The sequence below is a fragment of the Nomascus leucogenys genome, chromosome 11 (assembly GCF_006542625.1).
Source record: "Nomascus leucogenys isolate Asia chromosome 11, Asia_NLE_v1, whole genome shotgun sequence".
Classification (NCBI taxonomy): Eukaryota; Metazoa; Chordata; class Mammalia; order Primates; family Hylobatidae; genus Nomascus; species Nomascus leucogenys.
This window is the reverse complement of record NC_044391.1, coordinates 28,754,788-28,777,915: the sequence shown is the minus strand read 5'-3', so window position 1 is coordinate 28,777,915 and position 23,128 is coordinate 28,754,788. Positions and strand designations below refer to the sequence as shown.

The window sequence follows — 23,128 nt, the reverse complement described above, 5'->3', positions numbered from 1 at the left end:
AAATATACAGTTCCCCTGGTTCCTAATTAGCAATACTGTAATTAGAAAGGAGAACAGGCAAACTAGAAGAGAAGTAGAGGAAAGAATGATAAAATTATTTATTCTGGGACGTTTTGGGGGCCATGAAAAAGTAGTGGGGATGGGTTTAAACTTTTAATATGGTTGCATGATTGCATCCCAGCAAATAAAATTTTGTACTAAAGTAAAATTCTTCCTCTTCTCAGAGCTTTTACAGCAAGTGCTGTCAACCAGGCATGTTCCAATTGACTATAACTGATGGTTAGCCAGAAGTTTCATTTGTTTGTAATGTGTAACCAGGTATCTATGATTTATCAGACAGGACTGCAAATCTTAATGGAGGAGAAACCCAAGCTTCTGTTTGAGCTGGAAATACCGGCCATTATTATTGGCCTTAGTTAGCCATTTTTCTTTTCGCAAAAGTTGGAAAATGATAAGGAAGAAAGCAACTTAATAGTAGAATGAAAAGAGTACAAAGATGAAAGATTAAAAGGTGAAATGTTTTCGCTGAATTAAGCCTGGGTTTGGGCCAAAATCCCATTCAGGTACCACAGCTGGTTTGTTTGTGTTTTTTTAAGATGGAGCCTTACTCTGTCGCCCAGGCTGGAGTGCAGTGGCGTGATCTTGGCTCACTGCAGAACTCCATCTCCTGAGTTCAAGCGATTCTCCTGCCTCTCCCAAGTAGCTGGGACTACAGGAGCACGCCATCACACCTGGCTAATTTTTGGTATTTTTAGTAGAGACAGGGTTTCGCCATGTTGGCCAGGCTGGTCTCGAGCTCCTGGCCTCAAGCGCTTCTCCCACCTCAACCTCCCAAAGTGCTGGGATTACAGGTGTAAGCCACCATGCCCAGCCCATAGCTGTTTTTTTCTCTGACCTTCCACATTTCAGTCTGAGGCAGTGAGCAAGTGCCAAAATCCAAGAATAGCTCATTTTTTTTTCCTTGAGAGTGAACCTCCTAGTACAGTTTTGTAAATGTAAAATACCTATCTCTTCTTAGAAATAAGTAGTGTGTTATAAATAATTACCTCTATTATTACCTATGAGATGACAGAGGAACCTTGGGAAGGCATGAACTCAAACAGGAAGGGAAAAGATTCCTTTTCTTGCTGGCCAGCCCTGGTGTCCTACTTCTCCATTAGCATTTATATTATCCCTGTGTAGATAGAATTCACAGTCTGGGGGAAGATAACCAGCATCAGACCTATAAACTGGCTGTGTCCAAGTGGACAATCCTGCTGGTTGAAAAGATTGAACTGACCCTCCATAGCTATAGCATCCTGAATTTCCTTATTGTCACGGCCAACCTCAGCAATTGCAGCAGAAAATACAGCTTTCAACACATCTTCAAATGAATTTAAGAATAAGTTAAATAAACCTTATGAAAAGTAAGAATATCAAAGTGCAGAATATCATTAGTTTCCCATATTATAAAATCAAATTTACAGAAAGCTTATACAGGATTGGAGGCTGGCAAGATGGCTGAATAGGAACAGTGCTGGTCTCTAGGTCCCAGTGAGATCAATGCAGAAGGCTGGTGATTTCTGCATTTCCAACTGAGGTACCTAGCTCATCTCATTGGGACTGGTTAGACAGTGGGGGCAGTACACAGAGGGTGAGCTGAAGTAGGGTGGGGCATTGCCTCACCCAGAGAGCACAAGGGGTCAGGGAACTCCCTCCGCTAGCCAAGGGAAGCCGTGAGGGACTGTGCCATGAGGAACAGTGCACTCTGGTCCAGATACTATGCTTTTCCTACAGTATTCACAGCCCACACACCAGGAGAGTCCCTTGGGTGCCTATGCCACCAGGGCCTTGGGTTTCAAGCAAAATACTGGGAGGCCGTTTGGGCAGACACCGAGCTAGCTGCAGGATTTTTTTTTTTTCATACCCCAGTGGCACATGGAACGCCAGTGAGACAGAACTGTTCACTCCCCCGGAAAGGGGGCTAAAGCCAGGAAGCCAAGGGGTCTACTTCAGCGGATCCCACCCCCACAGAGCCTAGCAAGCTAAGATCCAATGGCTTGAAATTCTCACTGCCAGCACAGCAGTCTGAAGTTGACCTGGGATGCTCAAACTTGGTGCGGGAAGAGGGGTCCACTTTTCCCCTCACAATGTAAAGAAAGTCGTGGGGAAGTCCCAATTGGGCGGAATCCTCCACAGCTCAGCAATGCCACTGTAGCCTGACTGCCTCTCTAGATTCCTCCTCTCTGGGCAGGGCATATCTGAAAAAAGGCAGCAGCCCCATCAAGGGGCTTATAGATAAAACCCCCATCTCCCTTGGACAGAGCACCTGCGGGAAGGGGTGGCTGTAGGTGCAGCTTCAGCAGTCTTAAACATCCCTGCCTGCTGGCTCTGAAGAGAGCAGTGCATCTTCCAGCCCAGTGTTCAAGCTCTGCTAAGGGTCAGACTGCCTCCTCAAGTGGGTCCCTGAACCCTGTGTCTCCTGACTGGGAGACACCTCCCAGCAGGGACCAACAGACACCTCATATAGGAGAGCTCTGGCTGGCATCTGGTGGGTACCCCTCTGGGATGAAGCTTCCAGAGGATTGAACAGGCAGCAGTCATTGCTGTTCTGCAGCCTCCACTGGTAATGCCCAGGCAAACAGGGTCTGGAGTGGATCTCCAGCAAACTCCAGCAGACCTGCAGCAGAGGGGCCAGACTGTTAGAAGGAAAACTAACAAACAGAAAGGAGTAGCATCAACATCAACAAAAAGGACGTCCACTCAGAAACCCCTCTGAAGATCACCAACATCAAAGAACAAAGGTAGACAGATAAATCCATGAAGATGAGAAAAAACCAGCACAAAAAGGCTGACAGTTCCAAAAACCAGAATGCCTCTTCTCCTCCAAAGGATAAAAACTCCTCGCCAGCAAGGGAACAAAACTGGATGAGAATGAATTTAACGAATTGACAGAAGTAGGCTTCAGAAGGTGAGTAATACCAAACTCCTCTGAGCTAAAGGAGCATGTTGTAACCCAATGCAAGGAAGCTAAGAACCTTGAAAAAAGGTTAGAGGAATTGCTAACTAGAATAACTAGCTTAGAGAAGAACATAAATGACCTGATGGAGCTGAAAAACACGCACAAGAACTTCGTGAAGCACACACAAGTATGAATAGCCAAATCAATCAGGTGGAAGAAAGGATATCAGAGATTGAAGATCAACTTAATGAAATAAAGTGTGAAGACAAGATTAGAGAAAGAATAATGAAAAGGAATGAACAAAGCCTCCAAGAAATATGGGACTATGTGAAAAGACCAAACCTACGTTTGATTGGTGTACCTGAAAGTGACATTGAGAATGGAACCAAGTTGGAAAATACTCTTTAGGATATTATCTAGGAGAACTTCCCCAACCTAGCAAGACAGGACAACATTCAAATTCAGAAATTACAGAGAACACCACAAAGATACTCCTCGAGAAGAGCAACTCCAAGGCACATAATTGTCAGATTCACCAAGGTTGAAATGAAGGAAAAAATGTTAAGGGCAGCCAGAGAGAAAGGTCAGGTTACCCACAAAGGGAAGCACATCAGACTAACAGCAGATCTCTCTGCAGAAAACCTACAAGCCAGAAGAGAGTGGGAGCCAATGTTCAACATTCTTAAAAGAATTTTCAACCCAGAATTTCCTATCCAGCCAAACTAAGCTGCATAAGTGAAGGAGAAATAAAATCCTTTACAGACAAGCAAATGCTGAGAGATTTTGTCACCACCAGGCCTGCCTTACAAGAGCTCCTGAAGGAAGCACTAAACATGGAAAGGAACAACCAGCACCAGCCAATGCCAAAAACATACCAAATTCTAAAGACCATTGACACTGAACAAATTGCATCAACTAACAAACAAAATAACCAGCTAACATCATAATGACCGGATCAAATTCACACATAACAATATTAACCTTAACTGTAAACAGGCTAAATGCCCGAATTAAAAGACACAGACTGGCAAATTGGATAACAATTCAAGACCCATCAGTGTGCTGTAGTCAGGAGACCCATCTCATGTGCAAGGACACAAATATAGGCTCAAAATAAAGGGGTGGAGGGATATTTACCAATCAAAGGGAAAGCAAAAACAAAAAAAGCAGGGGTTGCAACCCTAGTCTCTGATAAAACAGACTTTAAATCAACAAAGATCAAAAAAGACAAAGAAGAGCATTACATAATGGTAAAGGGATCAATACAACATGAAGAGCTAACTATCCTAAATATATAGGCACCCAATACAGGAGCACCCAGATTTATAAAGCAACTTCTTAGAGACCTACAAAGAGACTTAGACTCCCGCACAATAGTAGTGGGAGACTTTAACACTGCACTGTCAATATTAGAGGGATTAACGAGACAGAAAATTAACAAGGATATTTTGGACTTGAACTCAGCTCTGGACCAACTGGACCTAATAGACATCTATAGAACCTTCCACCCCAAATCAACAGAATGTGCATTCTTCTCAGCACTGCATCACACTTATTCTAAAATTGAGCACATAATTGGAAGTAAAACACTCCTCAGCAAATACAAAAGAATGGAAATCATAACAAACAGTCTCTCAGACCACAGTGAAATCAAATTTGAACTCAGGATTAAGAAACTCACTCAAAACCGCACATCTACATGGAAACTGAACAACCTCCTGAATAACTACTGGGTAAATAACGAAATTAAGGCAGAGATAAATAAGTTATTTGAAACCAAGGAGAACAAAGATACAAGGTACCAGAATCTCTGAGGCACAGCTAAAGCAGTGTTTTGAGGGAAATTTATAGCACTAAATGCCCACAAGAGAAAGTGGGAAAGATCTCAAATCGACACCCTAACATCACAACTAGAGAACTAGAGAAACGAGAGCAAACAAATTCAAAAGCTAGTAGAAGACAAGAAATAACTAAGATCAGAGCAGAACTGAAGGAGATAGAGACACAAAAAACTCTTCAAAAAATCAATGAATCCAGGAGCTGGTTGAAAAGATCAACAAAATAGATAAACCACTAGCTGGACTAATAAGAAGAATCAAATAGATGCAAGAAACAATGATAAAGGGGATATCACCACTGATCCCACAGAAATACAAACTACCATCAGAAAATACTATAAATACCTCTATGCAAATAAACTAGAAAATCTAGAAGAAATGGATAAGTTCCTGGACACCTACACCCTTCCAAGTCTAAACCAGGAAGAAGTTGAATCCTCGAACAGACCAAAACAAGTTCTGAAATTGAGGCAGTAATTAATAGCCTACCAAGCAAAAAAAAGCCCAAGACCAGATGGATTCACAGCCAAATTCTAACAGAGGTACAAAGAGGAGCTGGTACCATGTCTTCTGAAACTATTCCAAACCATAGAAAAAGAGGGACTCCTCCCTAACTCATTTTATGGGCCAGCATCATCCTGATATGAAAACCTGGCAGAGACCCAACAAAAAGAGAAAATTTCAGGCCAATATTCCTGATGAACATCAATGCGAAAATTCTCAATAAAATACTGGCAAACTGAATCCAGCAGCACATCAAAAAGCTTAACCACCACGATCAAGTCGGCTTCATCCCTGGGATGCGAGGCTGGTTCAACATACGCAAATCAAGTAACATAATCCATCACCTAAACAGAACCAATGACAAAACCACATGATTATCTCAATACATGCAGAAAAGGCCTTCGACAAAATTCAACATCCCTTCGTGCTAAAAACTCTCAATAAACTAGGTATCGATGGATCGTATCTCAAAATAATAAGAGCTATTTATGACAAACCCACAGCCAGTATCATACAGAATGGGCAAAAACTGGAAGCATTCCCGTTGAAATTTGGCACAAGCCAGGGATGCCCTCTCTCACCACTCCTATTCAACATAGTATTGGAAGTTCTGGCCAAGGCAATCAGGCAAGAGGAAGAAATAAAGGATATTCAAATAGGAAGAGAGGAAATCAAATTGTCCCTGCAGATGACATGGTTGTATATTTAGAAAACACCATTGTCTCAGCCCCAAATCTCCTTAAGCTGATAAGCAACTTCAGCAAAGACTCAGGATACAAAATCCATGTGCAAAAATCACAAGCATTCTTATACACCAGTAACAGACAGATAGCCAAATCATGTGTGAACTCCCATTCACAATTGCTACAAAGAGAATAAAATACCTAGGAATACAACTTACAAGAGATGTGAAGGACCTCTTCAAGGAGAACTACAAACCACTGCTCAAGGAAATAAGAGAAGACACAAACAAATGGAAAAGCACTCCATGCTCATGGATAGGAAGAATCAATATTGTGAAAATGGTCATACTGCCCAAAATAATTTATAGATTCAATGCAATCCCTATCAAGCTACTATTGACTTTCTTCACAGATTTAGAAAAATCTACTTTAAATTTCTTATGGAATCAAAAAAGAGCCCACATAGCCAAGACAATCTTAAGCAAAAAGAACAAAGCTGGAGGGATTACGCTACCTGACTTCAAACTATACTATGAGGCTACAGTAACCCAAACAGCATGGTATTGGTACCAAAACAGATATATTGACCAGTGGAACAGAACAGAAGCCTCAGAAATAACACTATACATCTACAACCATCTGGTCTTTGACAAACCTGACAAAAACAAGCAATGAGGAAAGGATTTCCTATTTAATAAATGGTGATGGGAAAACTGGCTAGCCATATGCAGAAAACTGAAACTGGACCCCTTCCTTACACTTTATATAAAAATTAACTCAAGATGGATTAAAAACTTAAGACCTAAAACCATAAAAAAACAAAAACCCTAGAAGGAAACCTAGGCAACACCATTCAGGACACAGGCATGGGCAAAGGCTTCATGACTAAAACACCAAAAGCAATGGCAACCAAAGCCAAAATTGACAAATGGGATCTAATTAAACTAAAGAGCTTCTGCATAGTAAAAGAAACTATTATCAGAGTGAACAGGCAACCTACAGAACGGGAGAAAATTTTTGCAATCTGTCCATCTGACAAAGGGCTAATATCCAGAATCTACAAAGAACTTAAACAAATTTACAAGAAAAAAACAAACCCATCAAAAAGTGGGTGAAGGATATGAACAGGCACTTCTCAAGAGAAGACATTTGTGCAGTCAGCAAACGTGAAAAAAAGCTCATCATCACTGTCATTAGAGAAATGCAAATCAAAACCACAATGAGATACCATCTCACACCAGTTAGAACGGTGATCATTAAAAAGTCAGAAAACTACAGATGCTGGAGAGGATATGGAGAAATAGGAATGCTTTTACACTGTTGGTGGGAGCATAAATTCGTTCAACCACGTGGAAGATAGTGTGGCGATTCCTCAAGGATCTAGAACCAGAAATACCATTTGACCCAGCAATCCCATTACTGGGTATATACCCAAGGGATTATAAATCATTCCATAAAGATACATGCACCTGAATGTTTATTGTGGCACTGTTCACAATAGCAAAGGCTTGGAACCAACCCAAATGCCCATTAATGATAAACTGGATAAAGAAAAGTAGCAATATACACCATGGAATACTATGCAGCCATAAAAAAGGATGAGTTCTTGTCCTTTGCAGGGACATGGATGAAGCTGGAAACCATCATTCTTAGCAAACTAACACAAGAACAGGAAACTGAACACTGCATGTTCTCACTCATAACTGGGAGTTGAAAAAAGAGAACACGTGGACACAGCGAGGGGAACATCACACACCAAGGCCTGTCGGGGTGGGGGGCTAGGGGAGGGATAGCATTAGGAGAAATGTCTAATGTGGATGATGGGTTGATGGGTTCAGCTAACCACCATGACACATGCATACCTATGTAACAAACCATGTTCTGCACATGTACCCCAGAAATTATAATAAAAAAATTGAACTGAAATTAGTATGACCATAAATCCTAGGGAAGTATAGAGGCTTCTGGTAACAGTAGAAGCCTCCTGAATTCAAAGAGCAGAAGCTGTTTCTGCGTAGGGAGAAACCCACACCTGTAGCTTTGTTTTAGGTCTTTTGATGTTCTTTTAGCCTTTGGGCTCCCGAACTTTGAGTAGGCAGAGTACGTGTATACTCATATGCTTTAGCCACTGCAGCAGTGGTAGCTGACATCTTTTTGCAACCATTTGGTACATTTATTCATTCATTCATTTTATATATTAATGTTTAACTTTTATTTTGAAATAATTTCAGACTTGCAAAAAAAGTTGCAAATACAAAGAATTTTTATATGTCCTTTACTCAGATTCTCTAAATGTTAATTACTGCGTTTGCTGTATCAAACACTTTGCATATATAAATATATATATATATATATATATATGTATGTGTCATATTATTTTTCTGAAACACTTGAGAGCAAAATTCAGATTTGGGACCCATTTACCCCTAATACATCAGTATTTTTGCTACAAACAAGCACATTCTCTTATATAACACAGTACAATAATAAACATCAGAAAATTATTGATACAATACTATTTAATCTATAGAACTCATTTAAATTTTTCCAAGTGTTCATCTAATTCTTTTTAACTTTTTAAAGTGTTGTTTTATTCTTTAGTAAAGGATTATTTATATGCAGTAAAATTTACCCTTTTTAGTATGCAGTTTTTTGTGTTCTAGCAAACCCATACGAGGAGGCCTCTAATGGTCTGGGCATGGTTTCCTGACCTTCCCCAAGTAGTAGGGCATTTCTGAAGATCTGGGCCCAGGATTCATTCTTGCAAGGTTTATTCTGTTTCCTTCAAAAGGAAACAGAATGTGGTCTGAAAATTCATATGGTCACCACATTCATATGATGAAATTTTAACCCCCAAGTCGATGGTGTTAGGAAGTGGGGCCTTGGGGTGGTGATAGGTCACCTCTGCCCTCAGGAATGGAATTAGCACCCTTATAAAGGAGGCCCCAGGGAGCTGTCTTGTCCCTTCCACCATGTGAGGACATGGCAAGAAGGTGCCACCTATGAACCAGGAAATGGACCCTCACCAGACACTGAATTTGCTAATTCCTTGATCGTGGGCTTTCTAGCCTCCAGAACTGTGAGAAATAATCTGCTGTCGTTTATAAGCCACCCAGTCTATGGTATTTTGTTATAGCAGCACAAACAGACTGAGACCTGTGGGACTGCTGCTTCCCTTCCCAGGCTGGCACCACAAGGGAAGCCTACTCCTGACCCTAGTCCTGGCCCCGGTCTTTCTCTTGAGCACTGGCAAAGTCCCTGAGAAGAGTCTGTGAGTAGCTGTGATTTTCCCTTGTGCCTGCAGCTCCCAGGGGTCCTATCCCCTCCTGCTATCCCACACTCAGCCTTTAGCAACCTGTTAAAAATTTTAGCTAAATTCTTACCAGCTTGTATAACATGTGGCACCTCCAGCAGGTAGGTGAATATCCAAGCCTGTGTCTGCTTGAAGGATCTTGACTTTCCTTAGATGCTGAATTGGCTGGTTGCCTTGCAACCACAGCTGTATGATGGATTCAAGAAAAGCTGTGACTTCACAGATTAGTTCTCATTTTTTGTTGTTGGGGCTTTAAGAATGAGAGTAGCATTTTTTCCACTTTTCTTCACACTGGCAGAAGCCAGATGTCCATTTTACATTTTATGATCATCTATAAATTTGATTTTTTTCTTACCACACCTTACTGAGAAAACATTTCGAAAGAAAAATCATTGTTTCCTGATGTATCAGTAATGCAAAAATAAATCAATGGAAACATTCAGGTAGATGTGCATTATTCTTAGAAATTTCTCTCCCAGAGAACAAGCAGTCATCTGAAAAATGAAAATGATCACATCTTTATCAGGACACGTCTAATGTGGTGATATAGTGATTAACCAGGGTTTGAAATTTAGATTTAATTATAGCTTCCAATAAAATAGGTTGTTTCCTGCAGTTGCTTCTGACCCACACTCAAATCATTGTTTATCATTTTCCTGAGACTTATACTTTAAAAGTCTGATTGGATAGCATTCACCTCTGCCAAGATCAGACATAGATTTACTTGCTAAAGGCTTTTAGCTAGATAGTCTACTCTGAAAGTTATAGGAAGCCTTTAAGTATTTTGAAGGCAAACTAGCGATTAAAAAGAAAATGAATTGCCTTTATTATAGGGAAATCTAGCTGCCTGCAATATCTATAGTGTTAACAATTATATCGAAAATATTTATATTGTGAAGTAATGCAAAAGAAATTCCTGAACATTATCCTAACACGATAATATGCTACTCTAATGTTTTTTCCCTCAGGGCATGTGTCATGCTTCCCCTTACAACAATAGGTTTTAGCTATATTAGGAAATTGTGTCATTTCTTAAAGGCAGCTAGTTAGTCACGAACATTTATTGGACATCTTCTGTATTAGCTACTGGAGGAATCTGAAATATTGCAAAAGAAATAATTATTCTGAGTAATTGTCAGAAAGGTATGGCATTCTTTCTGGATTCACTTTGTCTAAACATATAACTCCCAGTGATAATTCAGCATCACACCACAGTCTCAGCTCCTCTGTTTATCACACTGTTCTGTCCTTTCAGGTTGAGACAAAGCCAACCATGGATTTCCTCTTACTGTTCTCCCATGAGCCTTTAGTCGCTCTTATCCCTGGCCAACTGTACCCCCTAACTTAGGTACAGCGGTCTGATGCATCTCCCCTGCAACCCAAACCTTCTACCAGGTACCTCATTGAATGAAAATGTCTTCATTCACCACCACAAAAAATCTGAGAAAACAACTTTATACCAAAGTGTAATTTACCAAGACATCTTTCTTAAGAGGATATCTTTCCTATAATATTTGTGTTTGTTTTCCTTTTGATTTGAACAGAAGAAGATGGTATAACCTCAGGCAGGTAGCTGCCTGCAGTCCTGCATATCACTCTGGGGGCTGGCTGCTAGTCTGTATGTAGGCAGACCCCACTAACCTTCATGTTCAGAAGCAGGCTGCAGATCCACTCCTATTAGAGCATGTTTTGCAGTGAGCATAATGAGGTTGTTCTGTGTTATCTATACATTCCCACCTGTTTATCTTCATGACACCTATGTTGGGAGTGCCATCTTTGGAAACAGGACAAATTTTTCTCCTCTCCTTTTTTTGATTGAATTTTCATCTTAGAATGCTAGTGTCAGTTTAATGTTTAGGGCTTATTTAACTGGCACGAATTCCTATCCAGGGTTCTGGGGCTCCCAGTGATACCAAGTTTCCTGGTGGGAAAAGATTACAGTAGTCCCTCCTTATCTGCAGGAGATACATTCCAATATTCCCAGTGGGTGCTTGAAACCTTGAATACTACCAAACCCTAAATATGCTATGTTTTTTCTATATACACATACCTATAATAAGGTCTAATTTAAAATTAGGCACAGTAGGAGATTAACAAGCACATAATAAAATAGAACAACTATAAGCAATATACTGTCATCAAAGTTATGTGAATGTGGTCTCTTTCAAAATATCTTATTATACTAGACTCACTTATTCTCCAACCACAGTTGACTGTGGGTAAGTGAAACCATGGGAAGTGAAAGTACAGATAAAGGGGGACTACTGTATTCTATCCTGACTTTAAACTGAATAAAGAAGACCAATCATCCCTACTTGTTCCCTCTAAGCAACTAACAGAGGAAGCACTCCTCTCCGGGGTGAGCCTCCTTAGGTGGGCCCAAGACATTGCAGTGCAACACTGCGTAGCCATTCCCAGTGGGCCCAGTATGTTACTGCGCTGGGCTTGGCTCAAGAGATACCAAAGTGAAAAGACATTCAGTGAATTAAGTTCTCTGTAGTCTCACCACTGTAAAGAACTTGTTTTCAGTCCTCTGGTGTTGAATTGGGGAGGCAATACCATAACCCCATACCTACAGCCAGTTTAGAAACACATGTAAGAGAATAAAAAGAACCTTAGAGTTCAGTCAAGCCAATGTGCTGCGAGAGGTTAGGGATGGGTGTGTGAAGAATTGAGCCCTTTAGTTCAACTTCAGAGAATCTGTACTGTGTTCATTTTATTTTGTACCATTTTATATAATATTTGTTTCGATGTAAGAGTTTCCTCCTAGGAATGTATACAAGTGTGCAAAGGCATATAAAAGGATATTTTTAAAATATTATTTTTAATACAGAAATATTGGAAATAACCTAAATGTACATCAAAAGGCTAATGGATAAGTTGTATTCAGTTATTTAATGAAATACTGTATAGCAGAGAGAAGATCAATAAATTAGAACCTCATATATATATATATATATATACACACACACACAAATTTCAAATAGATAATGTTGAGGTTTTTTTAAAAAATTGGATGCATAAATATATCATTTATTGGAAATTTAAAATATTAAAAATATCAGCCAGGTGCGGTGGCTCATGCCTGTAATCCCAGCGCTTTAGGAGGCCGAGGCAGGTGGATCATCTAAGGTCAGGAGTTTGAGACCAGACTGGCCAACATGGTGAAACCCTGTCTCTACTAAAAATACAAAAATTAGCCGGGCATGGTGGCACGCACCTGTAATCCCAGCTACTCAGAAGGCTGAGGCAGGAGAATCGCTTGAACTTGAGAGGTGGGGACTGCAGTGAGCTGAGATCACACCACTGCACTCCAGCCTGGGTGACAGAGTGAGACTCTGTCTCAAAAAAAAAAAAAAACAGAAAACACACAAACAACAAAAAAAAGATGTATTATTTTGAAATGTAGTTAAAGCATAAAAACATGGATACGAATGATAAATATGAATTTCAGATAGAGATTTTCTGTCTCAGGGAAATAAGATTGAGGATGAGTACCGAAGAAGTTTGAATTGTATCTGTTTTATTTTTTAACGTGGTAGATAGGTGTTTACTTTATTCTATATGATTTTGTTTTGAAATATTTCATTATAACAATTTAAAAGAGAATGGGCCTTTTTGATTTGAAAAAGCTTCACAGCGAATGAACAAGGTAAAGGACTCTTAGGGATGTTGAGATGCCCAAAGTTGTAATGGTCTCCAAGCAAACCTCTGTGGCCCCTTCCAGGAGTGCCTCATAAATCCCATCATGCCTCCTGGAGTAGTGGCTCTCAAGCTTTAGCAGACTTTTATGGCAAAATGCGTATTTTGCCTTTACCTTCACCTGTGATTCTCATTTAGTTGGTTTGAGGTTGGGCCTGGGAGATGCAATATTTATCAAGCATGCCAATGATCTTGGTGGGGATGATCAGGATAGTTTTGAAAACCACAGATCAATCCTGAGGAGCCCATGGTCCTTCAAGCCTTTGCCAGAGACTCATCACTAATAATTATCCAGAGTCAAATAAGGATTGAGTATAGGATCCAAGGAGCATTAGAACTATGACTTTCTATACTTGCTAGTGATTGTTTCTGTTTCTTGCTCCACACCATGAAACCCCTTGGAACCTGTGTGGTTTTGGTGGGGCAAGAAATAATGTTAAAATGTGATGGAGAAATCTGGAAACAAGTCCTGAATGTTGCTACAAATTATAAGAGACGGAACTAACAGTATAAGGGGAATTACATAAACATTAACTTGGCATTAATTGTGGACGGATGCTGTTATATACTCTTTTCCCCGTTATTAAAATGACATTTTTTTCTTTTCTTTTTTTTTTTTTTTTGAGATGGAGTTTCACTCTTGTTGCCCAGGCTGGAGTGCAGTGGTGAAATCTCAGCTCATTGCAACCTCTGCTTCGTGGGTTCAAGCAATTCTCCTCCCTCAGCCTCCTGCATAGCTGGGACTACAGGTGTGCACCACCATGCCCAGCTAATTTTTGTGTTTTCAGTAGAGACAGGATTTCGCCATGTTGGCCAGGCTGGTCTCAAACTCCTGACCTCAGGTGATCCACCTGCCTCGGCCTCCCAAAGTGCTGGGATTACAGGCATGAGCCACCGTGCCCAGCCAATAACATGTGTTTTTTAAAATACCAGAAAACATGGAAAAATGTAAAGAAGATGAAACCCACCTTTTCTACCTTAGCTGAAATAGCAGCTATCTGTTATGTGTGAACTGGTTGATGTGCTCATAGCTTGAAATTAGCCACAGTGAAAGTATTTACACCACAGAAATAGGCAAATGGCATAAATCAGAGCCCTCACTCCTATCCTAGTCTTAGTTGTTAAACACTTGCTAGCAAACCATTGAGCCATACACATACACACATACACGTATGTATTTATATGCATATTTATATATATATATATATTTCCCCCCAATATTTAGATAATACTATAATGCAGTTTTAAACCATAAGTGTGTTTCTGACCCAAAGAATATCCAAGCTATCCTGGGAAATTAATAGAACATCTCTTTCTCATATCCTATGTAGGGGGAACAAGGACCACAAGGCTTCCCAGGCCCAAAGGGCATAATGGGCCATGGCCTCCCAGGCCAGAAGGTAAGTGTCTCAGGATCTTAGAGAAATGCTTAGGCTTAGGATCTCAATAGCTTAACTTTAACTTTGGAAGAACTGTCATATATGTGTCACACTTCCCCTTACAACTCTCAGAAGAAAAACAATCCACTTGAAATAAAATCCTTATGCATTGCTTTTTCTACCTATAAATAGATTCATTTTATAAAATGTCCTTTTCTTTGAGAGGTTGAGGCAGGGGGATTGCTTGAGGCCAGGAGTTCAAGACCAGCTTGAGCAATATAGTGAGATCCCATCTCTATGTTTAAAAAAATCTCATTTTCTTTATTCTCAGAAGGTAACTAATAAAGGATTTATTAGTTATCTTACAATATACTTACAACATACCATGTAGGAGATACCAGATAACTCAGGTACCCGGTAAATTGTGTAATAGTTGTATGTCCTGAAAGGTGAGCTGATTAGATGGTATTATATCTCAAGGTCTCTTCACTCTGAGACCTCTGGTTCATCATGAATTAGATTATGGTATCTGATGGGATGTAAATAAGTTACCCCCAATTTTTTTTTCAAATACTGCATTTATATAAACAAAAACTGAAGGTCTTCAAGAGATGCCAGTTGCAGATAAACCAAATTATAGAGCTTTTCTTATCTGGCTTTTAGATTCACATTCTGAACCTATCATTTTACCCTATTGTGTAAAGGGAGAGCACGGAGAACGGGGCGATGTGGGAAAGAAAGGTGATAAAGGAGAAATTGGAGAGCCTGGATCTCCAGGAAAACAGGCAAGAAGTAGTTTTTAATGTCTCACTGTGATTTTATGCTGTAACTGGTTCCAACCTATATTGACTTTTACTCTTCTTCCACTAAGTAGGGTTTACAAGGACCCAAAGGAGACCTAGGACTTACAGTGAGTATCCATTCTAGAGGGTAATTGAGGGTTTTGTGCTTGCAAAATTGTTGCATTTATGCTTTAGCTTTAGAATTATGAATTTTTTGGATGCAGAATCCCAGTTTCTATTTAAATGAGAGCAGCTACTACCATCCTAGTGTTGACTTAGATGCATGAGGTAATTGAATCTGACTATGAGGGGAGAAATAAAACCTTGTCCTGCTTTATGGTGGGTATGTGTGACTACTCCACTCGGATCCTTGGTAGAAATGATCACACTGCTGTTACTGGCCAACAAGGAGGTGAGCTGTTTCAAAAAAGCCAGATTACCAGATGACTTTATGTGGTCCATCTCATTTTAGAATGAGGACTCTTTTTTCCTGAACTAGTTCCTTTAGAAGTGCTCTGAGGAGAGCAGCAATCACAAAATTGGGATTACAGTTATATATTGATTCAATTATTCAGTAAGTATTTTTTTAGCATCTATAAACGTTTCCCTCTTCTTCTCCCCACACCATTAAGAACAGAAAACTGATTCTGTAAAGTCTCATGAGTGGAAGGCAAAGTCTCATTCTTCCTTTCTGATTTGAAGGCAATCCATCTTCTGGGGTTGAGGAAAATCAGAGACCTTTTCCTTTTTTCCTGTTGGACTTTTCCAGGGTTGTGGTCTAGCGGGGCTGATTCAATGTACTGTACTAGGAACATCCAAGTGTGAGGGAGTGGCAGTTCAGGTGGTGAAGGCAAGAGCTGAGAGCTGGGCATGTGACCAACAGAACTGCACATGTGTTCTGCGGGCTGTTTGCCTTTTTCTCTTTGTTGTTCCCCACCACAAGTCAGACCCCCCAAAGATGCCCATAGTAGATGAAGTAGCTACGTATGCACAATTTCTCCCCAAAAGTAGCAGGGGAGAGTGTATGTAAATGAGCAGAGGAATGTTCCCTGTAGGTTTATACCTGCCCTACTGTCCCAGCATGGGGAGAGGGACTGGTTTCCTTTCTCCATTCATTTATTTATTCATTCATTTCACCAACCTTTACTGGATGTATCCAGTAAACCTTACTCTGGATCTGGCTCCAAAATAGGCACTGAGGAAATAGTGGAGAGTGAGGCTACTTCTTGGAACTGAGAGAGCTCACAGCCTGGTGGAGAGAAAGACAACAAAGATGTTCACCTACAGAGTGATAAATGCTATGATAGAAGATGTGGTCTGGGGGTCCAGAGCAGACAAAATGGTGTATGATGGTGTTTGAGGGCAGGATAGGCTTTATCTCTTGAGTGGAAGCTTTTCAACCAAGAGGCAGAGACCTTAGAAGTAGGGACATCATTCTGGAAGAAGAGACTAGCAAGACGAGAAGAGTGAAGGAAAAGAGAATCTGCATTAAGTGAGAATTTAGTGTGTGACAGGCTCTGTGTTAGGCTCCTCTACACCAGTACATGTTAGGCTCCTTACCTAGTACTGCAGGGTGTTCCTGCTCTGGAACCCTCGTCCTTCTCCAGCTGCACTCCTTCCTCCAGGTGAGAAGTCCTTGGGGCCAAAGGGCATGCACGTATATCCCTCTATGCCACACCCTGGATGCATGGGATTCCAGAATTCTTGGTTGAAATGGCCACGGGTTTGGAGAGCTGAAGCACTGGCCTGGATGCATGGGCCCAGCCAAGAGGTGGCCAAACAGCAGGTGGTTTCAGGGGATTTGGACAGAGGTTGGAAATGAGGACTGGTTCACGGCATGAATGCTGGCCAAAACCCCACGCAGTGTAGGACTAGTGGGTTGTGGTACAAGAAGACAGTGACAGGCTGATGGCCATAACCTTCTCTTACCTAAGATCCCACCTTTAATCTGCATGACAGCTCCATGAGGTAGACAGTATCTCCACATCAAATGGAGACACACAAGTCAGGTTGGACATTATGCCCAAAGTCAACTAGCTGGCACGTAGCAGAGCCCTTATAGCTAGAGGTGGCCTGTCTGATACCAAATTCAGGCTGCTCCCCCATGAAAGCTGTTCTCAGAAGGCCTCTTTCCTCTTTCCTCTCCCCCTCTCATCCTTTCTGTGATTGAATGTGTCCCCCAATAGCTATCAATTGTGCAGATTCATTTCAGACTAACAAACTCCTCTTTTAAGAGGCAAATGCTGTTGATGGCATTACATGTTTTAATACATCTCATAAAATTATTTAAAAAGACTGTTTCTCCACCTGTCACTTCGGTGTTAGCATTTCCCAGTGTCTGGCCCCAGTCTTTGCTGTCTTCAAACTCTCAGGGAATGCAGCCACTAAAGGCAGGGGGACATATAGTTTGAAAAGGCTAATTCAATAGTACAGTGAAAGTATATAGTGAATGAAAAAATAGTGTTTTTATTTTAAGCAGAAAGAATATATTTATCAAATGTGGGGAAGGGGAAACACACTGGTTTTAAAAAGGCTGAGAAGCCCTGCTCCAGGCAATCTTATTTTTAGTCCCTGTTTTAACAGCCAACTGTACATTGGCATTTCTTAAATCTGCCTCCTGCTTGGACAATTCTCCCGAGCACCAGATCTTACATCCTTGGCTGCCCGTGGACATCTCTAGGTGGATCTCTTACAGACGTATGAGACTCAGCCAGACTCAAGCTGGGCTCAGTCATCTTCATGAGCTACCAGCCTGCCCCTATCCCACTCCTGCCTCTCTCAGAGTATGGCCCCACTGTCATTTGCCTCCTCTTAGACTCCTTTCCCTCATCCTTTCTTCCAGTTGTTCACCAAGCCCCTCATTCTTCCTCTGGAATGTCCCTCCAGGCCTGTCCTCCTCATCCATTACTACTACCACAGCCTTCTGATGTCTGTTGTGTTTTTTTTTTTTGCCTGAATTATTTAGGAACCTCAGACCCCTCCACTGGCTGCTATGATCATCTCTCTTAAATAAGTTCCACCAGAGCTCTTCTCTGCCTAGGGATCATGTGAGTCCCACTGCCCAGGATAAAGTTCACACTCTTCAACATGACACAAGGTCTTCAAGAGTCCATCTGTCTCCAACATTTCTTGTCATTGTTTCTGCTCTGTGCCCTGATTCATAAGTTTACTCGAGTACTGTAATGCAGTATGCTCTGATAGAAGGCCGACCACCTTGCCCGAACGCTCCCCTTCCCTGTCCCAACCTGGTCAGAGTCTGCCTCCCTGGACCACAGTCCCATCCCCAGTTTCCTGCCCCAGGAATTCCCAGCAGATCGAGATGGTTCCTTGGGTCTCCATAGCACTTATGAAAGTCTTCGTTTGTCTGCTTCTTCCTAGACTGTGAATCCTTTGAGGGGTATAAATACGATGCCTTCATCATTGGCACCAAGTAGCCAAGGTAGTTATTCATTGATTTTAGTGGAAGGAATGAACTCTTCCCGTCACTTAAATGCAAAGAACATGAAGAAAAAATTAATATATATGGTGACTTCAAGCATTTTAAACCTGATTATGCCACAAAATATCTTGCAAAATTAAAATCTAACCTTGTACATGCATTGCTCTTATAAGTGAATAAAAAGCAAATATTCCCATAGAAAAAGATAAGACAAAGAACATACACAGATATGCACAAGAGAATACAACTTGGAAACATGCATATGAAATGAAATGTAGCCTCATGAATAATTTAATTAGTGTAATTTAAAACAATGAGAGATTTTGCTCTAGCAATTGACAAAGATGATATAATAATAATAGCCAGTATTGTGTGGCTAAAATAAAACAGATATTGTAATATACTACTGTTGGCGGTGTCAGTTACCACAACTTTTCTAAAGTACAGTATGAGAGTGTGTATCACAGAGCCTTTAAGTGGCCATACATTCCATTTCAGTAATCAAGTTTTTCAGAATCCTTAATAATGTGGAAAATGAATTATAATATAGTAAGTATTAAGTGACAAATTATAACCATAAAACTTGGTGTATAGTATTTTCTCCATTTATAAAAAATCAAGCATAAATATATAAATACGTATATTTCCCCCTTCTAGATATACTTAATATAAATATATAAATACATACATTTTACCTTTCTATACATGTTCATGTTGCACATTTTTTAAAATGCCTTTTTAAATGTGGAAAAGCATGACAAGGCCTAGAAAAAAAGAAGACTGTTGACTCTCATTTTGTAGAATTGTATTATATAACTCAGCATTGCAGTAGATGTTCTTTTTAAATAGCCACTTGGAATCATTAGCTTTTACTTAGTTTACAGTTTAAAAAGTTAAAATACTATGAATATTCCCCATATATGCTACTTTTAAGCCATGTTACAGGCTACATCACCTCCACCTCGATTTGACATTATAGATTTGTTCTTAAAAATTTTACTTTTGCGCCTATTAAACTTTATTTTCTTAGATTGGGTCCACTGGTCCTTCCTGTTGAGATCTAGGCTTCTGTTAATCATCTCTTTTAGCTTCAAGTGTTTGACAAATGTAGAATCTTGCCTTCTCTAGTCTCATTGTAGTTACTTATAAACACACTGCAGAGGGAAGGGCATTGGCAGCTTTATTTCTAGTACCCAGCTCATTTCAGGCCCTTCTGATGGAGCTCGTGGGCAGCAGGACAAGGAAAGAGCATTCAGGAACATGGGGAAATGTCACAGAAGAGCCAAAGTGAGAGTGTTAAGAAGCTGAAGAGAGGACTTGAAAAATCAGGAACTAGTACAGAAAAAGAAGAGAAAATACAGCATAGAAGGAATTCTCTGTAGGCATTGGGGCTTGTCTTGGTTGCTCAGCACATGTGGTTTAAATTGTATAACTGAGTGTATATATAGCACCACAGCACTGTAGGTATGTTACAGTTGCCAGACCCTGTGCTAATGTGTGCATTAATATTGATTAATCCATACCATAGCCTTGAGACACAGATACTGTTAGGGCACCAAATGCCCAAGGTCACACAGCTGATAAATGCTGCAGTTGCAATTTGAATTCCAAAAGTCTCAGCTGTTAAGTTTCACAGCTCAAACGCATTTTCGTTATGGTCTATTATAGTCAACTTTTGACTTCTGTGTTATTTATTTTATTTTCTGCAGTGGAAGGATTAAATCAAATCGTCCAATGCTGATTGTAATAAGATTCTTTTATGGCTATAGGAAAAATATTATAGTCATACATATGGTAATACATTTTTCTTTTTATCCCCTAGAAAGAAGAAATTATCAAACTTATTACAGAAATATGTGGTAAGATTTGACTATCAAGAAAAAAACATCTCTTTAAAGTATCGGCCCCACTGTGTACTGTGTTGGTGAGAGAATGTGTTCGTCCAGATGTATATTATATAGCTAGTGGGAAAATGTGAAGCTCATCTGAAAAGTCAATGGTGACTGAAAGGAAGCAGTAAGAGAGACTGTGGGAACCCTGATGTAAGAAAATAAAATCATCTTCCCAGGCTGGTTAAGGCATGTGAAGGTGCCGGCCTAGAGTATGTAGGCAGCCGGGCCTTTTGTTAGCACGGTGCTCGTTTGTATTCAGTGACATTTACCTGAGCTGAGAAGAAAAACTCAACAAAGGAAATATGACTACAAGAGCCAAACTGGTATTTGAGTCCAGCCTAGCTGGTGATTAGAATGTCTGTGTTTTTCCTGAAGCCATGAATTCTTTCTGAGTAGAGTTTTGAGTTGTACTCAGTCCCAAAGGTGGGAGGACAGAGTCAGGTGTTCACCTTGCCTCACAACTACTAAATGCTTCCATGACTGAATGGAAGACTTAGAATTACCAGAAAGAGGAAGTAAAGAAAAGAAATTAGCTAAAAGACAAGAGACTAATGGAATAATGGTGGGAGAATCTTCTGGGCTTAAAGTGGTCAGAGGCAGGCATATTGTCCTTCTATACAGAGAATCCCAGAACCAGCTTATTCCCTAAAAGACTGCTGGGCCTAAGAAGCAGCCTGGGAGTCTCTCTAGTGAGAGACCGATCTAGACATGGCTTCTGGGTTCTAGAAGCCCTATAAAAATAGCACATGATTTCCTGATGGTTTTCTGTGGCAGGCTTGTTGAACAACACGAAGATATGAATAAAGAAACAGAACCCTGATAATTTATATTTCCTGGTGACTCTGGCAACTGCTTTAAGTGGTTGTTTATCAACCTAAATAGAAGGTTTTTTTTAATTGACTAGTGTTCTCGGGGATTACTCCCCTCAAAAGCTTTCATAGCATGGATGTACTGCTGGCCTCCTAGAGAATGTGAAAGCTGCCATAGTTGTCATTGTGGGTGATTGGAGACATAAACTAGAGTAGTTAGGGATAGCTGTTCCTGTGTACATTTAAGGTCCCAATAGTTCTACCACAATGACAATTTTTCATCCCATTATTTCATCCATTGGCCAGTCTGGTGAGCAAATTTCAATTTTCATATAAGGCTATGGTTGAAGACTGAAATATCAGCTTTCAGATTCAGATTAAATACAATGGTGGGATGATAAAGAGCAAATGTCAGATGGTGGTTACCTCTCTGGGAGAGGAAGAGGAATGTTATTGGGACGGCATCCACAGGGCATGCTAACTCTTTAAAAAAAATTTTTTTTATAATCCAAGAAATGAGCACGTAAGTATGTATTATTTTATCAACTACAGTGTTTTTCCCTATATCTATATATAAAATATATATAAATATATATAATATAAAATATATATAAAATATATAAAATATATATAATATATATTTATATATATAATATATAAAATATGTATAATATAAAATATATATAAAATATATAAAATATATATAATATATATTTATATATATATTATATAATATATTATATATATTTATATATAATATATTATATATATTTATATAATATAATATATATATAAATATATATTATATATTATTATATATAATATATTATATATATATTATATATAAATATATATAATATAATGTATATAAAATATATATAATATTATATATAAATATATATAATATATTATATTATATATAATATATATTATATATTATAATATATAATATAATATATATTATATATTATAATATTATAATATATTATATATTATATATAATATATATAATATATAATATTATATAATAATATTATAATATAATATATATTATAATATTATATATTATAATATATATATATTTTAGAAGAGTCAAGTATGGAAACCAGAAGGGAGACAGCTGTCAGGTATTTGCACAATCACAGAAAAGGAAGAGAATAATTCAGGTTCCAGTTTCGTCATTGCCTTTTTCTCTCCTCCCATCAACAATCTGATGTCAATCATTCCCACAATTTTTCTATCTCAACATTCACCTTTTAGGTTGTGGGCCCAAATGCAAAGAGACTCCACTAGAGCTGGTGTTTGTGATCGACAGCTCAGAAAGCGTGGGGCCAGAGAACTTCCAGATCATTAAAAATTTTGTGAAGACTATGGCTGACCGGGTTGCTCTGGACCTTGCCACGGCCCGCATAGGCATAATCAACTACAGCCATAAGGTGGAGAAGGTGGCTAATTTGAAGCAGTTCTCCAGCAAGGATGACTTCAAGTTGGCTGTGGACAACATGCAGTATCTGGGGGAAGGCACATACACAGCCACCGCTCTCCAAGCAGCCAACGACATGTTCGAAGATGCAAGGCCAGGTGTAAAAAAAGTGGCCTTGGTCATCACTGATGGGCAGACAGATTCTCGTGATAAAGAGAAACTGACAGAGGTGGTGAAGAATGCCAGTGACACCAATGTGGAGATATTTGTGATAGGGGTGGTGAAGAAAAATGATCCCAACTTTGAAATATTCCACAAAGAAATGAATCTAATTGCTACTGACCCAGAGCATGTTTACCAGTTTGATGATTTCTTTACCCTGCAAGGTAAGGAAGGCTATCTGGCCCAGGGGAAAGGCATTTA

General features: G+C 39.6%; 1 protein-coding gene across 1 annotated transcript in view; it reads left to right on the top strand.

The window, feature by feature from the left end:
• The window catches only part of COL28A1 (collagen type XXVIII alpha 1 chain), a 175,351-nt gene that overhangs the window by 137,143 nt on the left and 15,080 nt on the right, over positions 1–23,128 (top strand). Inside the window, exons 28-32 of the mRNA XM_030823080.1 lie at positions 14,313–14,381; positions 15,065–15,145; positions 15,235–15,270; positions 20,404–20,440; positions 22,543–23,091. Coding sequence (XP_030678940.1) covers positions 14,313–14,381; positions 15,065–15,145; positions 15,235–15,270; positions 20,404–20,440; positions 22,543–23,091 — 772 coding nt within the window. The remainder of the gene's footprint in view (positions 1–14,312; positions 14,382–15,064; positions 15,146–15,234; positions 15,271–20,403; positions 20,441–22,542; positions 23,092–23,128) is intronic.